The 15,242-nt window shown below is 43.7% G+C and overlaps 1 protein-coding gene across 4 annotated transcripts in view; it reads left to right on the plus strand.

Moving 5' to 3' along the window:
• The first annotated feature begins 2,107 nt into the window (after positions 1-2,107).
• Positions 2,108-15,242, plus strand: part of tmem248 (transmembrane protein 248) — a 48,139-nt gene continuing 35,004 nt past the window's right edge. For 3 of the 4 annotated variants that reach the window (XM_083644130.1, XM_083644129.1, XM_083644131.1), the window contains exons 1-3: positions 2,108-2,407; positions 6,672-6,830; positions 10,251-10,539. In XM_083644130.1, coding sequence (XP_083500256.1) covers positions 2,405-2,407; positions 6,672-6,830; positions 10,251-10,539 — 451 coding nt within the window. In that variant the 5' untranslated portion in view covers positions 2,108-2,404. The remainder of the gene's footprint in view (positions 2,408-6,671; positions 6,831-10,250; positions 10,540-15,242) is intronic. The other variant, XM_083644132.1, reaches the window with a different exon arrangement.

Below are 15,242 nucleotides of genomic sequence, written 5' to 3' on the forward strand. Positions count from 1 at the left end.
CAGAGGGGAAGGAGGGAATGTGTGAGAGGGACAGGGGCCAGACAGAAGAGAGGGAAGTGGAAAAAGAGAGGAGGCGAGGTAGGAAGGGGTGGTTAAGGGTAGGGGAGGTTATAAGCTTGGGAGAACAGGTAGGTTTTGAGTCGAGATTTAAAAGTGGGGACTCTGGGGAGTGAAGGTGAGTCTCTGACAGGCTGAGGGAGGGAGTTCCAAAGTCGGGGTGCAGCTCTCGAGAATCCTCCATCTCCAAAGCATTTAAGTTTGGATGGATTTTGTTAGCGTTAGAGTGGGTGGAGGAAGGGGTGGAAAATAAAGTAATCATTTGTAGTGACTCGGTGGCAGCATTATCAAGCATTAAAACTGGAGCAGGGAAAATCATCAAGATTTAGTTTACGAACTGTTGTTTGCTAATTCAAGGTTAGATAGGCAGGGGAAAACTATAAAGTGCATCTGGGTGCCAGCGCATGTAGGAATCTCAGGTAATGAGAAAGCAGACAAGGCAGCAAAGGAGGCGATCAGGAGAGAACAGGTGGACATTGACATCAAACTTTCAAAATCATAGGGGAAGAGCATAGTATGGAGGGAAATAGTTAAACAGTGGCAACAGCAGTGGGATAGGGCAATAAAAGGGAGACATCTGCATGTTATACAAAATAAAGTGGGAGTGGTGGGGAATAGTGGGGCTAATATGAGTGAACAGAGAGTCTTATGGCTCATTTCCACCACATTTTACAGCCCTGCACAGCCCGTCACCACTCGGCTCTACTTGTTTCAACCCGATGGACGTTTTGCTTCCACCGCTGGTCATCTGCCCCCGCCCACACCTGGTCGTCATAGCGACCGCATATCTGCCCTCCGCCCATATTCCGAAGTAGGCTATAACATAACGTTACAATTAAATCCATACACAGAACTTTTAAACTGTTTATGAAATACTGGTGCATCTAAATGTCCTACAGTTTACATGGGCAAATGTGACAATCGGCCAGGAGAATGGATATCACTTTGTTGTTAGTCAAAACTCACATGCGCTGAGCGAGGGACGGGCGCGAGGGACGGGGGTTGCGCTAGAGTGAAGCCTCTACCCCGGCGGCCTCTCACCTGGCAAGACCGCGGCTTCACCAGAGCCCCGCCTGCGGCCTAGCGGAGCCGACGCAGCACTCAACTACAAGCGCTTCCTGAGCTGCGGACTTTTGGACAATTGAAACCACCGCCACGATTTTATTTCACCAGAGGCGAAGGCAGCAACACAAAAAACTGATGGAAAAGCATAACAGAAGAGAAGGTAAGCCCCACTAAACTGGTATGCAGCATTGCATTGACAGTCAGTAGGATAGACAGAGTAAACACGATTCTGCCTGTCCAATCAGTCGTCTACAATGTTTTCACGTCACCGTATGAACCCGGGTTCACAGAATAGAACCTCGACGAGGCAGGTACGAAAAGTAGCACGACTCGACCCCAATACAACCCGGGCTGTCCCCGTTTTTGATCGGTGGAATGAGACAAAAAAGCGAGACGAGCTGGGCGGGGCCGCGTTGATACCAGCGGTGGAAATGGGCCAATAGTAGATTGATAATTGGTCACAGCAATTTAAATGGAACACTTTAGTATAATAGGAAGCATCCAACTGGGCATTGTAGTCAGTGTCAAGTAAGGGAGACGGTGGAGCATGTTCTGATCTCATGCAGGAGATATGAAGCAGAGAGGGTGACAATGATGACTGGACTGCAGAGACTGGGACAAATAGAGGCCAGTGTGAAAGGTATAATGGGATGTGTGGGAGTAGTGGAGGGGAAGAAACTAGTTGTCAGTTTTTTTAGATAAACTGGACTGATAGACTGTAAGGGGAACATTGGATGGATTAGTCCAGAAGGAGGCGGTAATGCAACATGTTGGATGACAACCGCCGTAAAACCAAACAGAAGAAGAAGAAGAAGAAGAAGAAGAATCAAGAAATGGTGGTGAAAACACAGTGTTCAGTGGCTCGAAAGCGCTACGCGAATTGCGTACGTGCGGATATGCCTGATGCACGCACGGCCGATTTCGGGCGCACATTCTACCGAAATCACGAGAAAAGCGATGCCTGTTCTTCGCAGTGCGGGCAGAGTAGACAACATTATTTACGTTATTTCAGGCTGTAGTACACTGAGTTTAGCGGTAAACGACAAATCAAAGGATGGGAAGGAGTATCCGTGGTTGTTTTACGCCGAAAGCATCGCTGTCCCTACCAAACACCGACATATGTTTTTCAACTGTTTATTTCAGGAGCGACTAGCTTGGGGAAAGTAAGCAAGCTAGCAGCAAAGGCTAGCTTAGCAGCGCCGAGGCTAGCTTGCTAGCAACACTGATACCAATTGTGGCCAGCAAATCTGTCAGCTAGCACCCGACCCGTCAGACAGAGAAAATGGTGAGAACATACTGCATGTTCTAGCGTTCGTTAACTATCGTTATTTGTCAAATGTTCTAGTTTAACGTTAGCTACGCTAGCTTATAGCTTGTGCTACAGGGTTGAACTTCACCTGGCCGTTGTCCATTATGGATGTAGAGAGAGCTAGACGTCCATTCTATATTTTGCAGTTGTTGCCGTTGACGTGCTAGCTTATCCACCAAGCAACAATCATGTAAACTTTTGGAATTGATTGACCGATATTGCCAGACCCCCACAGAGTGGTGTGTAAGCTGCATGATTTGATGTAGCATAACGCTATTTAACCTTATGGGTCCTTTTCACAGCAACCGTTTTGAGGTGATAAACAGGTGTAAACAATGACATTAATAGGGGCACTGGCACTGTCTGGAACATCTAGATGGAAAGGAACCATCATTAATGCTATTGGTTCACCTGCTTTACTCAAACCAGCGTTTTGTGAGCAACAATAAGCACTTCTGGTGACCATTTTTCAGAGTAAAAGAACCTTTTTGCACAAGCCTAGAGCACAGAAGCCATTGAAAAATGATAAATTTGAACATTAAAACAATAAACTACGCATTGAAACGAAGCTATACAATACAAATTATGTTTCTGTATAACAATAACTGTTTTAATAACATTGAGAACATTCTTCTCAGTATCTAAATGGGTAAATGCTGTTCACTGGACTGCACAGCCTTTACAAATTGGACACTGGACGGGTGCATGTTGAAAGTGGCAGCTTGCCAAACATGCACACGCTCAGGAAGACCTCTATGATATCACACTGTCAGCTAACCTCGGGAGGAGTAAAAAAAAACATGGCAGGCCGTCAAACCCACCCAGAGGTCACTCATATTGACATTTTTGTACAAATATTGGACACTGTAGACCCCTGTGTCGAAAGTGGCAGCCCAATGATATATGCACACGCTCAGAAAGACATCTATCACATCACAGTCTCAGCTAAGCTCGGGACGAGTAAAAAAAACATGGCATGTGATGTGATAGAGGAGGTCTTTCTGAGTGTGTGCATATATCATGTGCTGCCACTTTCGACATGGGTGTACAGTGTCCAATATTTGTACAAAAATGTCAATATGAGTGACCTCTGGGTGGGTTTGACAGCCTGCCATGTTTTTTTTTACTCCTCCCGAGGTTAGCTGACAGTGTGATATCATAGAGGTCTTCCTGAGCGTGTGTGTATGTATGGCAAGCTGCCACTTTCAACACGCACCTGTCCAATTTGTAAAGGCTGTGAAGTCCAGTGAACAGCATTTACCCATTTAGATACTGAGAAGAATGTTCTCAATGTTATTAAAACAGTTATTGTTATACAGAAACATAATTGGTATTGTATAGCTTCGTTGAAATGCTTAGTTTATTGTTTTAATGTGCAAACTAACACTTTTTCAGTCTATTTTAAAAACATATATTACGTTGCTTTTACTTTGAAGGCAACCGGAAGTCTTATTGTTGCTAGCTCACTGAACAGGAAGTTTTATTGCTGCTAGTACCACGGAGCTTTTACTCGCTAACACCTGAAAACGGTTCCTGTGAAATGGCTCTAAGGCTAGGCTATGCTCACTTGAAGAGTGGCTGCTCAATTCGTAAAGGGTCTTAAAATAATAATGCTCTGTTCCCAGTTAGTGTGTTTGTGATAATATTAACTTTGGCCTAGTGTTGGACTACTCGAGACCGGTCTTGGACTCAAGACCAAGTCCGCATTTTGTCTCGGGCTCATGTCGGGACCACAAGGCTCATTCTGACCCAGGAAGAACCATGTTTTCCATTGTGTGAATTAGTTTCTACTGCAGAACAGAGCAACAGGTTAAAATATTCTCTCTCTCCCTCTCTCTCTCTCAACATAACCACTATAGACTAATGCTTCTGTTAATTAAAAGCATACTCCCAAATACAGATCATATACTGTATTATCATACAGGTTATTATACATTAATTTAGCAGCAGTGTGTTTTTACATTTCATTCTGCCTACTGTGTTGAGCCGTTCTGAAGGTCAGTGATATGGAATTGCAGTGTTTCAGATCAAAGGATTGCCTTCTGTCACTGAGTATATACTGTACAGCCATTTGTATCTATCTCTGTCTATCTAATTATTATTATTATATATAAAAGGGAGCTAGGGCTCTGTCTGTCCCACTGATGATGACGACATCAGTGATGTCATAAATTCACTCACACACACACACACACACACACACACACAAGAGACGGACAAACACAGTCCCAGTGATGATATCATCAGTCATGTCATAAATTGTGACGTCATCAGTGATGTCAGAGGCATTGTGACATCTCACACACAGACAAGAGACACACACACACAAAGTCCCAGTGATGATGTCATCAGTGATGTCAGAGGCATTGTGACATCATCAGTGATGCCATAAGAGGTTGTGATTTCATCAGTGATGTCATAAAAGCAGTGGTGACATCATCAGTGATGTCATAAGTGTCCCACTGATGATGTCATCAGTGATGTCATAAGAGCAAAATCAAGTCCCAGGGGCAGAAACTGAAAGAAGTGGGAGTCTGGCTTCAGACCCCCATCTTCAGCCATGGACAGCTGTATGTTGCCAGCTCCAGGACAGGTGATCCAGAATCCCTGAAGTATGCCATCAAGGAGCAGCCAGGGTGAGGCTGCGTAACGGGCGATCTGCGTATGCAAGCTGCCGGGCCAGCTCGGCGAGGTGCAGCGAGGAATCGAGCGAGCAAGATGCCTAGTTTGACTAAAATTCTGAATTAATCATTTCTTTCATTGTTAGCAGAGCAATGGTGTAAGGTTAAGCCATCATTACTTCATATGGTCTTGAAAATGGTCTTGCATTGGTCTGGTCTCGGTCTCGTGACTCTTGTCCCCCCTCGGGCTTGGTCTTGACTCGGTCTCGGTTTTGGTGGTCTCGACTCAACTCCAACACTATTTTGGCCAGACTTTCTCTCCATACAATAGAATACAAGAGATGGCAGAGTGAGATTATTTGAATGCCACACACCCATATATTTATTAACCATTCATATGAACAAGTTGTCTTCTTTCAACACCATACATTAGGGTGAGTTTTGACAGGAGCTGAGTGTAGACAGTTTTCTTAGGCCTAGGCTAAGATTGGCAAACTTTAAATAACCACATTTGGTGCAATACTTGAAATGGTTGGTACACTTTGGGTTTGGACAGCCTGTGTCCTAGTTTCCCATTGAAATTGCTCTTTATGTGGGTTATTTTTGTGTCCATCAGCAAATGTGAATATAATGTCAATAGAAAAGAAATCAGTATGTTTTTCTGACATAGTACCAAATTTGTCACAAATCTCACGGTCTCAATTCAAGAAATGTATTCCAGTCAACAGATGTTTCAAGTCTTACTAAAATGTTCCAAATAGCAATTCATAAATAAATAAATAATGAACAACAATAAAGTTCATTTGCAAAAACATGTAACTCCGTTTGGATTTTTTGTCATTTTATTTTATATATTGATGTATTTATACTCCAATTAATTTATTTTTGGGACATTTTTATTATCAATCATAACTCAAACATATTCATCTGATAATTTTCACAAAAATCACCTCAATAATGTTTTCTATGTGCACTCCAGGGAGTATCAAACAGATGTTTGTTCATTTTAAGAATGGTGTTTACCTGTTTTTGCAAATGAACTCTTCAATTGAATCTCATTGCATAGTGCACATTCTACATCAGTGCCATTTTGGGATCTTGAAAGCACCTGCTTTACTCGACAAATTTACTTGGTGGTTTTAAAAGCCACTTATGGTATTGGTGATAAGATTTCTCATTAAAATGCCACACCACTGTCCAACTCAATAACTAATTTTGCTGAAAATATCTGTCCTTGATGCATATAATATCTATAATTTTATCTTTCAATACCTCACCTATCTCAAACATGCTGTTCCCTTGAAATATTCCTTGTAATCTCTCAGACATTTTATGTAGATAGTTAAATGTCTTTTAATAATCATGTCACTATAGCTAGATATAATATTATGTGTCTGCTGTTTTAAAAAGAAAGAAATTGCATAATTTAATTTGTAAATTATCGTCCAGGATACTAATCCTAATTGCCCACTTTGATTGAACTCTGATTCAACACAACATTGCAAATTCAAAAGGAACTTCCACCATCAACTTTTAGAGTGATTCATATTCACAGCTTATCCTTGAAATTATCCAATTTCAGTTGAATGCCAGTTTAACATGTATCTGTCTGTATGCAGGTGTACCTGTTGAATCCTATAGAGAACCTGAGAAATTACATCAACAACCGCCCACCGCTGGTCATATTTATGGTCAGTGTCAGTGCTGTGGCCATCGCCTTCCTGACCATTGGTTATTTCTTCAAGATTAAGGAGATCAAGTCCCCAGAGTTGACCGAGGTGAGGAATAAAGGTTGTAGGTAGTTTTAAAAGGGACAAAATTGTGAATTGCTTTCTGCCACAAGGATTCATTTGCCTCAAATTTGGAAAAATATCGCCCTCGCCCTATGATTTTCATTCATTCGGCCTGTTCTAGTTTAACCTGGTTCATACTCACAGACTGTCAGGCTAAATAACCATCTGATTACACTTAAAGAACTGAACTCAAGCTATCCTTTAGATATAGGTATTTTTCTTATATTTCTGTATTCATTTGAAGCTTTTTCTAAACATACCATAATAGTGCAGTGTAGTAGTAATGGCTAGTAGTACTAAGATGATGCTCCTCATTAATCTTGTGTGCAAATTGTCAGTTTTGGATCATGCACACACAAAGTTAAATTACGTCAGCTGCCACTTGTTGAACAACTACACGATAACCAAGAATGAGAGCTGCACATTGGCCCCCTTTCCACCTGGTGTGAATATGCATCCTGGGTAATTAGACTGTAATTGGTTTGCAGTGGTTCTCAACCCACTGACTCCTCACGGACCCCCTGTCCTGAAACATGTAGCTCCAGCTCTACTCTTACACACCTCATTCAATTTAAATTAAGGGCCACACATTCTCATGACACTTTAATTGGATGAGGCATGCAAGAGTAGAATTGGAGTTAAAAGTTGCGGACTTGAGGACTGGGTGGAGAAACATTGGATGAAAAATGAGTCAAATCCAGGTGTAAATGCACACAAGACCTATTGAGGATTTGATTACCGAGACACATTTGGCCACATTAACTCATTGAGTGCCAGCCACTTTTGGAGAACGGACGCTCCCAGTGCCAGAGTTTTCAGAGCGTTTTCAGTGATTTCTCGAGGCCCACAGAATATTGTGTGATATTACTATGTAAACACCGAACACGCACAAAGAACGAACTGGCTCTATTGTATCATCAGCAAAAAAAAGTTTATTGATACCATTTTCCGTTCTTTAGTTATGAGCCGGAGAAGATAGGTCGTTTTGAGCAAATACAGCCTTTTCAAATTATTAGCTGAGATATTCCGCCTTTTGTGAAATGCAGCATTTCAAGCACATTCACTGAGTCTGAAGATAATATTTTCTGATGTAGTGACGTGGTGTAGTTGTGTGATGCCCTGCGTGCCCCACCCCCCTCTCCCCCCCTCCCCACCTCAGCTGCAAACTCCTCCCCACACTACACAGCCTCACGCACCCACTCTATTTTCGGAGTGCTCCGTTTGTGTGTGCCGGGCGGCTCCCAGCGCGATAGAGAAGAGCCAAACCGGACTGCTGAATGGTTTGGTGTCGGGTGCTGCTTTTCTGGTGGCTAATCGTGTGGAGAAACTATACAGACAGACAGACAGAGACAGAGGGGCTCAGTTGTGTGCGCGGATTGACTCATGTTCGCAGCCAACGTCAGCTCCAGACAGAGCAATCTATATGGCTCTGGCTGCAGCATGCATCGGTTTCTCTTTGATCACGGCTTTTTCCTCCTGTTTCTCAGGACCTGTCTCTAATCTGGAGAGCACTGTCGCCACCTAATGGGTTTGTAAAATAGGTTATAGACCTCCAATAGCTACAATATTTGTACAGGAGATGCAGAAGGCTTTGATCGATGTCCCACCGTCAAAAAACGCATTGGACGTCGAAAGACGTCCTTGGCACTCTACGTCACTATTTAATTGGACGTCGAAAGACGTCCATGGCACTCAATGAGTTAACGACAAAGGGTAAATGCAATGTCTCCAATCTACATATGGCAACTAGTACAGTCACAGAAATGAACTTTTGCACACTGATCTAAACGGGACACATGCACAACTAAAATGGGTGCCGATAGTAACAGATTTTTATTGCGGCGCTGGACCAGCGGTCCCGCCGGGGTCATGAGATGGACAGTTAATCAGTCAGTCACTCATGGACGTTTAGTGGGGAAATGGCTGTAGCTATTAGGGCTGGGTATTGGTTCAAATTTCAAGAATCGATTAGATTCTGATTCACAAGGTTCCGAATTGATTAATCCCGATTCGATTCGATTAATTTCAATATCGATTTGGTTAGTGATACTAAAACATGTTTTTTGAGCTGTAACCTGAATTACATGACTGTCCAGTTATCTAACACAGGTGTTCCCAACCTTTTTTGCACCAAGGACCGGTAGATACATGGGAAAAAAAGTTGCCCATAGGTCGCAGACCGGTTGTCAATTTTAATGGTTTTAGTTACTTATATATTTACTCACCAGGTGGCGACAAAGGGTAAATAACAGCCTTTTCTGTTGTACTGTATGTACCTATACAGTATTTATGTTTTTGTTTTAACTACAAACATAAACGTCAACTTGAAACTGTTTCAACTACCACACACAGCCTATAATATTATATAGCCTATTTTTATAAAAATAAAAAAATAAAACTTTTTTTTTCTTTTCTTCTTTTAATAAAAAAAAATCGATCTTTGGACATATGAATCGATATCAAAGGATTAAAATAAAAATGGATAAAAAATCGGAGAATCGATTTTTTTTTACCCAGCCCTAGTAGTAGGAAGGTGCTAGAGAGTCAGGATTGAGGGGGGGGGTAGAAATATTGGCTAAGTGGATATCTGTGGTGTTGGGGGACATAGGAAGTTGCTAGAGAGTCGGGATTTGAGAGGATGGTAGGATTAGTGGCTAGGAGGATATGGGTGGTGATATGGGCTATATTGATAGGTGAATGCTCCTATTGTCTTCCATTGTCCACTCTTACATGCATGAAGTGGAGCCATGTTGTCACAGTTTTCACAAGAATTGCGTTTTGCCACTTTACACGGTGAGGCTAAGGGGAGCGTTATAAAAAAATGCACTCTGGAACCTGGTTTCACTTTTTTGTGTTTTCAGGCCCCAATAACGCCATTGTCATGTAAACAGAAGGTCTGCAGGCATTCAGGAGCACTGAGAAGGCCGAGTTGAGATGAGATGGGCCATGCCACCTTAATTCCGGTTTCTAAAAAAGAAAATGGCGCTTAAAGTTTCCGGTGCACTGTCCCCAGTTGATGCTTTTTCTTCTCAAAAATATCAAATATCTTACCCAGCCCTCACAAGGTCTCACAGAACAGTCAAGCCAACATACATAAAAAGAACAGGAAAGTGAAAATTGATCTTATACAATTACAGCATTAATTTGCTGCTTTGTTCCTTCTTTACTGGGAGTACCTCATAATCTTTAGACAGGAAAGCACTGGGAATGCAGCAAAAAACAAACAAACAAAACCCCAAACATGCTCAAATAGTCCTTGTAATGTCAGGTGCAAATGTAATCCAGCTAAATCATACATAGACCATGTAAATACATGACATGTTAATGCCATGTAAATGGGGCTGTAGATGTTTTGTTTACAATCCGTTCTCCCTTCTAACACATTGCACACTAACCCTCCCTCAGGACTGGAACACCTTCCTGCTGCGCTTCAACGAGCTGGACCTTTGCGTGTCGGAGAATGAGACGCTAAAGCACGGGCTGAACGAGTCGACCACGCCAGAGAGCATGGTGGTGACCAGCGGCCAGGCTCGCTCCAGCACCCAGGCTCCCCTGCTGCTGGAGGACTCGGGTCCCATCAACATCTCAGTCCCCATCACCCTCACGCTGGACCCCCAGCGCCCGTTTGGGGGCTACTCACGCAATATCACCCACCTGTATGCCACAGTGCTTGGGCAGCAAGTCGGTCTGACTGGTAGGTTACCGGCTTTCTCTATATACTGCACTAAATTTCACTCACGATTCAGATTCAGACGGACAAGCCTGTCTTTATTGTCACACGATTACAATCAACACATGCACGGAGGGCCACAACACACACATGCTGACGGTGGCCGGTGAAATTTGTCCTCTGCATTTAACCCATCCTGGCTTTGTCCTTTCCTCCGGGGGGCAGGCCAGGAGCAGTGGTCGCTTTCTCGTACAGCGCCCGGGGACCGACTTCGGATGTTGTCGTCACTGGTCGGATGACGATGACGATCTGATCTTCTGCATGTTTTTAATGGGGGGGGGTTATATACGGAGGAACCCCCCTGGGGGAGCACGGGGAGAACATGCAAACTCCACACAGACAGAAAGGCCCTTACGACGAGATACCCCACCTGGGCAGTAGGCACTGAAGATATGGGGGGGAACACAACCACAGCGCCCACAGTGTCCCAGGCGAGAATCGAACTCAGGACCTTCTGACTGCGAGGCGACAGCTCTACCACTGAGCCACCGTGCCCCGCCTGATTGTGAGGCTTCCGAGAGTTTTCTAAGTTTAAGTTCAATGGGATAAGTTCAGGTGGTCGTTATGGAATTCCTGGAATATCATGGAATTCTGAGAGACAGGAGATTTCTTAAATTTTCTGGGGAAGTCAGAGAACATCTGTGAATTTTACTAATGCATCAAATTATAGGAATATTAGTCTCGGTTTCCAGACGTTTGGTGAGCAGCGCCACCTAACCACCAAACGTCTGGGAATTTACAGTTCCAAATCTGGTTCATTGAGCCCGGCGAGAACGGCCGGCAGCAGACACGCCTACATTTATTATTAGAATTTTATTTGGTAGCGGCAATGCAATGTTTCATAGTTCCAATATAGAGCAAGACACTGATGTGCTGCAAAGAGAGTTTATACATGTTGTTGTTTATTTTACAATAATTTGTCCTACCCGGAAGTGGCCCGCTTGCTACTGTGAAGCGCTGTGAAGTCATCAGACAGCAGGCTCTGTAACGTTAGCCTCGGGAGTCGGGCATATCGCTGGGGGAAAGACCTCTAACACGTCCTATTAACAGGTTATGTTTGTTTCTAAGTGATGAATATGTTTCTCCGCAAACGCGACAGCACCGGTTCTGCATGAGCGTCACTGCTCCCAGAAAGCAGGCCCGCCCACAACACTCATAATTGGCTCTCCGATGCAAGGCTTCCAACAGCACCACCTAACGTTATGAAAATATTTAAATAGTAATATTCTCAGTCTTACAGTAGTGAAACGGATTAAGACAGAGCTGAGTCTATAGGAATATAACAGAATATATAGAGTGTATATGAATGTATGTACAGTAAGTATGTAGGGGCACGGTGGCTCAGTGGTAGAGCTGTCGCCTCACAGTCAGAAGGTCCTGAGTTCGATTCTCGCCTGGAACACTGTGGGCGCTGTGGATGTGTTCCCCCCCATATCTTCAGTGCCTACTGCCCAGGTGGGGTATCTCATCGTAAGGGCCTTTCTCTCTGTGTGGAGTTTGCATGTTCTCCCCGTGCTCCCCCAGGGGGTTCCTCCGTATATAACCCCCCCCCCCCCCACCAAAAACATGCAGAAGATCAGATCGTCATCGTCATCCGACCAGTGACGACAACATCCGAAGTTGGTCCCTGGGCGCTGTACGAGAAAGCGACCACTGCTCCTGGCCTGCCCCCCGGAGGAAAGGACATGCCTGGATGGGTTAAATGCAGAGGACACTTTTCACCAGCCACCGTCAGCATGAGTGTGTTGTGGCCGCATGCATGTATTGTGGTGTTCGTGTGACAATAAAAGACGGGCTTGTCCATTACGAGAGTTTTTAGATGATGTTTTTAGATTTGCTTTTTCAGAGGGCTGTACCTGACTCAGAATTCTGTCAGTCGAATCAGATTTGGCGAATATTCGAGAAACCAAGCAATTCTTTGTAAAATCAAACATTCAGCAGCCCATATGGCCGGAATGGAATGATCCTTGTTTCATAACCACATTTTGCGACTATTCAACTGTGCGATTGGCAGGCACCGGCCCCTTCGAACGAATCGTGAAATATACCCCTAGTTTTTCACCACAGTGAAACCATAGTGTTCACCCCTTGAAAACTTCTCTGAGCTGAAAACAACATTGTCCAACCAGGAAGAAATGCAATTATGTTATGGAAATGTTCCAACTTAGTTACTTATGAGTGATGGAATTTTACTGTGGGGACCCTGCATATGGAGTGTACTCTATTAGTTGCAAGTATGATTCTGTTTTGTTTGACTGTAGAGTGTAGATTTAAAAACACATTAGTGTTACGAAAATATAGTTTGTTGTTAGTGTTAATGAGTAACTAATGAGTTACTAACTAAATTAATCCAACTACAGTTTCTGTCAAATGAGAAATGTACACAGTCCATTATGTCTGTATGTTAATGACCTGGACTGTTTTTGCATGCTTGTTGTACAGAGGTATGTCACTCCTTTTCAGGATAGGAGTGTGTCCTTTTATTAATGGGTTTCAACTTCCTCTTTGCATGGTGGCTTGAGCTGGACATGGCCAGGGAACAGTGGCAGCGTTGTGCAACACTAGCCTGTTCTCTTCTATAGGTTTCAGAAGGCTGAGCAGAGCAAAGTGCTGTAGAAAGGGAATGCCACAGAATTCCATCCGCTAAATATATTCAACAAGTTTCACTTTTGTATCGTGGAACCAGAAATAAGAGCGTGTTTTTTAAATCTCACATTTTGATATGTGGAAAGATTTTGGGGGGTGCATGATGGTAAAAAACAAAAAACAAATTGCCAAGTTTTGGCTCCTAAATTGAAAGGCTTAGGGGCAGCTGACATGTGTTGTTGCTGCCCCTCATTAACTGCCTGGCCTACTATTGTTGCCTTTGTCTTTGCCCAGTATAGGTGGCCAGAATTTAACTGAGGGGGGTTCCCAACCTTTTTTGGCTTGTGACTAGAGATGCACGGATGAGCTTTTATACCACCCTAATCCATGATGCATGAACCATCCGCCCGCCATAAATCCGAGCAAATTATTTCGTACTATTTATAGATCTGCTCCCGCTGCGCACCCGACATTTCACAACGCTAAAATGAGCAATTTGGGTAGATGAACTAACTGTTTCTGCTGCCGTCGGTGCGATCGCTGCAATCGACTCCAAATAAACTTCCATGCTGTATTATAATCCAGTCCAGCACTTGCCCTTGTAGCATACTAGGCTAACGCTATAGCTTTAAGTTTAGATCAAGACTGGATTGACCTGTATGGGGAAATAATACTAGCGCGTCTTCTCTTCCAACGTGTCTTCAGTGGAGACTCCTGTTTGACGTTCTGGTGACATCATTGACCATATAAGGAGTAAGAAAGAAGACATCCCATCACGTTGACGCGTGGCTATTTGTTTACTACTGCCTTGGGTCCTTCGTAGGGCTGGCACGGATCAGAAAACCCACGGTTCGGATCGCGTGACAGATTTTGAGCCACGGATCACAGATTTTTCGGATCAGCAAAAAAATAAAGATAAAATAAAATCTCAGATTTGTTCTCTCAAAATTAGATTTTCGATTTTGATTCGATTTTTTAATACTATTATACTTCTCTAACCATTTGTTTCCCTGCACAGCTCAAAAAATATTTTTTTCTCATAAGTGACAATGCCTTTACTCTGAAGGCAGAACAACCCAACTTCCTGTTTTAGCGTGGCGATGCTATGCCTAACTTCCTGGCTGTTGCTTGCTAACCTGCAGTCACTTGACACGGGTACAGACAGGGTGAGTCTGGAAACATAACGTTGCAGCTAACGTTAAGCTACTCGGTGGCCCCACGTGTTGTTTTGTTGTTATGTGTCCTAAAGGCAACATTTCACCGTCCGGTGATAAAGTGTTCGTGAAAAGTGTGTGGGTCTGTGTTGTGGCTCTCGTTATCTTGTGCAGCCCGCAACACGCTGCTCGCATTCCTGTGCTTTTTCAGAGGTGTTGAAATAAGTTTGTTGTGATGCTGTCTTTAGTAGCCACTAGCCACAGCCTTCAGAGAGACTTTACAGCAGGGAGAAGGGATGAGGAAGCTCATGCGCTCGCCATGATGATGCCTGTCCGCGGACTACGGACGTTCCGAACCGCGTTCCGGACCGTGGGGGCTGATCCGTACGGGTCACGGATTATCTGTACTACGCTCACGGATTATCCGTGACCCGTGCCAGCCCTAGTCCTTTGGGGGTCCTTGCCATCTAACAATAGGCGGCTAACATGTGCCTGACGAAAAATGAAGCTTAAAATACGATAAGAGACACTGCGTAACGCGTCATCATTCAGAAGCCACGCCCAAGACGGGGGAAAACAGAAACCCCCCCTCCAATCCTGGCGTTCTCCTATGTCACGTGCATGGTTGCGTGTTGCACAAAAAGATTGTATATACGGAAGATGAACACTCCAACTTACTTCCTTGACAGCTAGATCCACATTTTTCTTCTCGCCAATTCTCAATGGCTTCCTTGTTTTGCTCAGGAGTACAAAAAAACTTTAACTGGCGATTTTTTACATTTGTTGTCTGCGCAGCCCCACCACACAACAACTTTTAGCTATGTTTAATTCAAGGAAAATGACGCTGGTGTGTGGAAATGAACGGAGCTTTTCCCCCGTGATGGGCGTGGCCTATTTTATGCAGTGTCTCTATAGACTAGATAATTA

Source organism: Poromitra crassiceps (genome assembly GCF_964638095.1).
Source record: "Poromitra crassiceps genome assembly, chromosome: 1".
NCBI classification, from domain to species: Eukaryota; Metazoa; Chordata; class Actinopteri; order Beryciformes; family Melamphaidae; genus Poromitra; species Poromitra crassiceps.